Source organism: Nematolebias whitei, chromosome 13 (assembly GCF_014905685.2).
Source record: "Nematolebias whitei isolate Nwh7 chromosome 13, NemWhi1, whole genome shotgun sequence".
Taxonomy (NCBI): domain Eukaryota; kingdom Metazoa; phylum Chordata; class Actinopteri; order Cyprinodontiformes; family Rivulidae; genus Nematolebias; species Nematolebias whitei.
In genome coordinates, this window is record NC_056510.1 from 2,630,565 (window position 1) to 2,635,545 (window position 4,981).

The 4,981-nt window shown below is 37.7% G+C and overlaps 1 protein-coding gene across 1 annotated transcript in view; it reads right to left on the minus strand.

The window, feature by feature from the left end:
• plcl1 (phospholipase C like 1) overlaps positions 1–4,981 on the minus strand; it is a 94,583-nt gene that overhangs the window by 14,057 nt on the left and 75,545 nt on the right. The window contains exon 7 of the mRNA XM_037687140.1: positions 2,751–2,927. Within this exon, the coding sequence (XP_037543068.1) occupies positions 2,751–2,927 (177 nt within the window). The remainder of the gene's footprint in view (positions 1–2,750; positions 2,928–4,981) is intronic.

Sequence of the window (4,981 nt, forward strand, 5' to 3'; positions counted from 1 at the left end):
TGTCTGTACCTCCTGAATCACGCTACAGTTTAGTTCAAATTATTCAATAGTCCAAGCTGCTGGTAACAATTCATCATCTGCTCTGTGCATGAATTCTGAAAATGTTCTGTTTAACCTGCGGGATCGATTAGACACTGATCACTGATCAGTTAGCTGCAGCTAGCAGAGTCTACATTTAAACAATTTACACGTTAAAGTTGGTTTTAAATTCATCAACGAGTTGAAGTGATAATTATTGAAGCAGCTAAAAATTCTTTAAGTCGTTACTTATTGACAGACTTCATGTCGTGTTTAGATCCTCAGTTATATTTTCCTTCTGTAACGTCCAGCTGTTTACATGATTGTTGTATAAATTAACATTAATTATGAATTATACGAGGTTATTGTAAACAGTAATAATTTGTTACACAGATCATGTTGGGCTTGATGCTCAACACTTGTTTTATCAGCTGGGAGCAGTTGCTTGTTCTGGACGCCATCTTGGCTTCTCTATGATGTCACAGATGGAAACAATGGGCGGGGCCTCTGGTGGTTCGTAGAACTCGATGACCTCGCTTCACTCCACATCAGGGACAACAAACTGTCACAAAAGTGCACGCATTATTATTATTATTATTATTATCCACCTTCTTCTTCCAGCAGTGGAAAATTAAGAATTTTGTTGCTATAAAATCTGAATAATGTGTTAAATTAAACTCTGATAATTTATTTTGAACGTTCACTTCACTGGGAGTTCTGGGATGTTTCTAAATCATCTTTCTCTTTGAGAAAAACAGCAACAAACAGAAAACCTCCAGCAGTGTGTAAACAGGATTATTAGAAGGAGCTGTCATGCTTCAACCATAAAAAGGGTTTAAACAAACTCTTTCCCTCAGGATTTGGTTTATTTCAGTGCAAATGTCAAATACCCCAATTATAACCTCTGGATTTGAACATGTTGACCTAATTATTTTCTTCTTACAATAAAATATAATCCTAAATTAAATGAGACGGTTGAAAATTTGTAATAAATAAACTCTGATTCTTACACTTAGTATAATAATTATGTTTGTTGCAGAAAATATGAACTCATTCAGTTCATAAACACGTTTAGTAAGATGTTTTTCCCCCTTACTGGCTCATCAGCTATACTTTAATTATTGAAAATAAAAAATAATTATTACAAGACTTAAAGTGAACAAATTACTTGTGAAGTGTTTATCAATTTTCTGGCAGCAACACCCAGTAACAGTGTGTCAACCAACTTACTTCTGCCTTTTGCATACGCACAATAGATCAAAAGTGTCATTTATTAATTATGTTTATGTGCAAAAGCCTTAAAAACTGCATTTTTAAAATTTCTTTTCTATTTTACCACACACACAGCTTTGTTGCTGAGTCAGACGTGCTAGAGGACTTGGATCAAGCATCACTTGGACTAAACAGCATCCATTCAATAAAAATTCACCAACATCCACACCTTGATTTCTGCAGAACATTTTAACAGATGGTTTGTAGGTTTGCACTAATTTTCTTGCAGCACAAAGATTTGGGTGTTATATGCACAAAAATGGAAGGTAACACCATGTTTCTGGAAAAAATAGAACCAAGTGTGAGTAAATGCAAAGAAAAGAAAAGATCACCGAGTATAGAGCCCTGAGGCACTCCACAAGTAAGGGGTGCTACAGAAGACTACATGGAGACACACAAAAAAAAGATTTAAACCAGTCCAAGGCTTCATCCACCCAGTTCTGCAGAAGACAAATACAATTAAAATAGCATTTGTTGAGGAAAGCACAGTGCCCACTTCCTTACATGCAGAAGTTTTAAACAAAGGTCTCATGCACTCAGAATTTATGTTGTGAATGATTCTCAGCTACTACCACACAATTGAAGTTCAACATATGTAAAAATGGCTAAAGTACATTATCTGTGGGTGCCACCTTGGCTCAGATTGATTCCAGAACTTGATCAGTTGTAAATATGCACCCTGGGATTACTTTCTTATAGTTTCATTAACACCCATTTAGTGGTCCAGGAGATATTTTGCTAACAAACAGACTAACAAGCGCACGGACACACGTGCACTTACAGGATTGTTCACCTTGTGTGGCAGTGGGCAGTAAAGAATATCTTATGCCAGACACAAAAACACCAAAGAACAAGAAGAAAAACACAGGAGATCATCTTCAGCAATCAGTTTTCAGCTGGAAGTCAATTTCTTTTAAACGTTGAAACAAAAATTGCCGAAAAACACAACGAGATGATTATTGTATATTGAAAGTGTCTCCAAACCTCAATCCATTCGCTGGTTCCTTTCAGAATTTAATCAACATTACTTTTAAAGCTCAGCTAAGAAAAGGGTGAACTTGCAGGCCCCTCCCCCTCCCTCTCTGCTGTGCTTGGTCACTCGTGTGAACCAGGAAAACAGCGACCCCAAAGACTCTCCAGTTCTAACTGAGAAAACCCTCGAGTTAAAAAACAAAGTCAACTTTTATTGCTCTGAGTAAGTTGCAAACCTGAGGAGCTCCAATAGAAAACGACTATCCAGATGAAGTGTTGTACTTCACTGGTTTCCAGTCTCCATGAACTACTTCACTGGTTTCCAGTCTCCATGAACTCCTCTCCTTGTTGGAGCTCCTGTAGCGCTGGATTTTTGGAACATTTTACCAACTCTAGAAGAAGGTCACCAAAATGCCTTTACAATCTCATGAGATGGAAGCAAACGAGCTGAAATGTTGGGAGGAGCGTGCAGAGGAGAGACGGCTCACCTGAAACTCAAAGGTCTCATCAAAGAGCGGGTCGTCCTGGTTCTGAGCCGCGGTGCGTGTTCGCTGCTCTGCACAGTCCGCTGGGACACCGTGCAGCTCCAGAACCACGTACGGCTCGATCACTTCTCCCTTGGCACCTGAGCCCTGAGGCTTGGGAAGGTTGTGGGCGCTGATCACCTGCACGGGGGAAAAGAAAACACTCCTCTCACTACATGTGACCGGATGCACTTATTTATTTTGGTCATTCTAAAGGTGGAGATATGTTTTCAGGTAATTCATCTACTTTTCTTTGAAAGTTTTAGATTCTGGGTAATCTCCAGGATTGTTTTCTTGTTGAGCCAAACCTGATGGGCGTGGGCCAAAGCGCTGCTGAATGTCTCCGTTCATTTAGTTCATCTGCTGCAGATGAACGCTGATCAGACAGTTTGTCAGAGCTGGTGGGCTCTTGCTGGATTTGAAATGTTCTTCTTTAGAAAACAGTCCTTATAGGTTCGGGTTCTGCATTGATCGCTCAATGTGCCGTACTCTGTGTTGCTCCATAAGTGCTAAAAATAAAAGTGCTCACGGGCGGCGTCACAGGCACCTGATTTTAACCTTTAAACTAATTTTACACTTTGAACAAAAGGACTTCAAACAGCACATTTTACTCCTGGCGTCAAACTGTTATACAGACATTTGTAGCAACGCGGACAAGCAAAGACCTTGTTTTAACCTTGACTTTGATGTGTGACCTTGAAGCTGAGGTGAGTGCATGAAGTTTCATCTAATTATGAGCGGACCAGAAGTCTTTGAGGGCGTATAAAAATGTGCTCCACTGAGTTGGTGCCCACGTGTGGCATAAACCTTGCTCTTAATCATTTTATTTTTTAACTTTAGGAACATTTATGTTTCAAACCTGTGATCAATATTAACTTGTGCCGTTTGTGAGGAGACTTTTTATTTACTTGCTCAATTACGAGTGCCGTTAACATTTGTCTTCTTGTTTATTTTACCATCAACCTGCCCGGATCAAAACGAGCCCCGATGGCTAAATCTGCCACATCTATCGGTTTAAACCATTAAAGTGCACCATCCCTGTTAAATAAATACATTAAATTAAAATAAATATGAGGTCATGAATACATTTGTGTAATGATAACAGTAATTAAAACATAGTGTTTAGCACAAAACTGTTCATGTCAGAATTATTTTGAAAAACAAAACAACCAGACTTCTGGAAATGTTTCACTTCCTTGTTTTTTTATGTTAAACTGGAGATATTCTGATGCATGCTCGATAATCCAGGTAGAAAAATCCCAAAAAGTTAAGTCAGGTTCCAGAGGACCTGACAACTTTTTGGGATTTAAACTGGATAGTATCGAGTTTCATATGAGACACTTCACTGTGCAGCTAGACTCGCATGCAGATTAATTTCCCTACACTCCCGCCTGAGGGTCATTAGGAACTTTGATTGTCAGAGCACAAGAGAGATGCTTTAGATCAGGGGTGTCCAGACTTTTTCATCATGGAGCTCCTTTTAAAATGACTAAGTCAAAGTGAGCTATAAGGCCCCGTTTACACAGAATAAACTCTGGAAACTTCAGAGTTTTATCAATGTTTATTGGGGTAATAAACAAAAAATGAGCAGGTTTACATGAAAACGCTTTAGTTTCCATGTCAGTCGGGTTGCCAGATAAGAAATGAAGTACTATAGTACTGTGGCTTTAAGATGATAGTATTTTGACCTACACTGTCACATGTGCTGAGTAAAGATATTCTCATTAGATATTCTATTAGATTAAGTGTGTCTTGTGTTGAACATGTACACAGAAAAGGAGGGTGTAAATAAGACTTTTTAAATTTATCTGGCAACCCTGATGCAGGCTCAGCTGTATTCATTGTGCATGATCTCAGTTATTGTTCAAACTGGTGAAAACACTAACGTCTCGTTGGAGCCTGGATTTTATTAGTTTTGCTCCTACATGCAGAAAAAAGGTGAGCAGCACAAAAACACTGCTCTCTGACATTTATTATAACTGTTATTATATTTATTATAACTGTTCTAATATTTATTATAACTGTTGTTATATTGATTATAACTGTTATTATATTTATTATAACTGTTCTAATATTTATTATAACTGTTGTTATATTGATTATAACTGTTGTTATATTTATTATAACTGTTCTAATATTTATTAAAACTGTTATATTTATTATAACTGTTGTTATATTTATTATAACTATTGTTA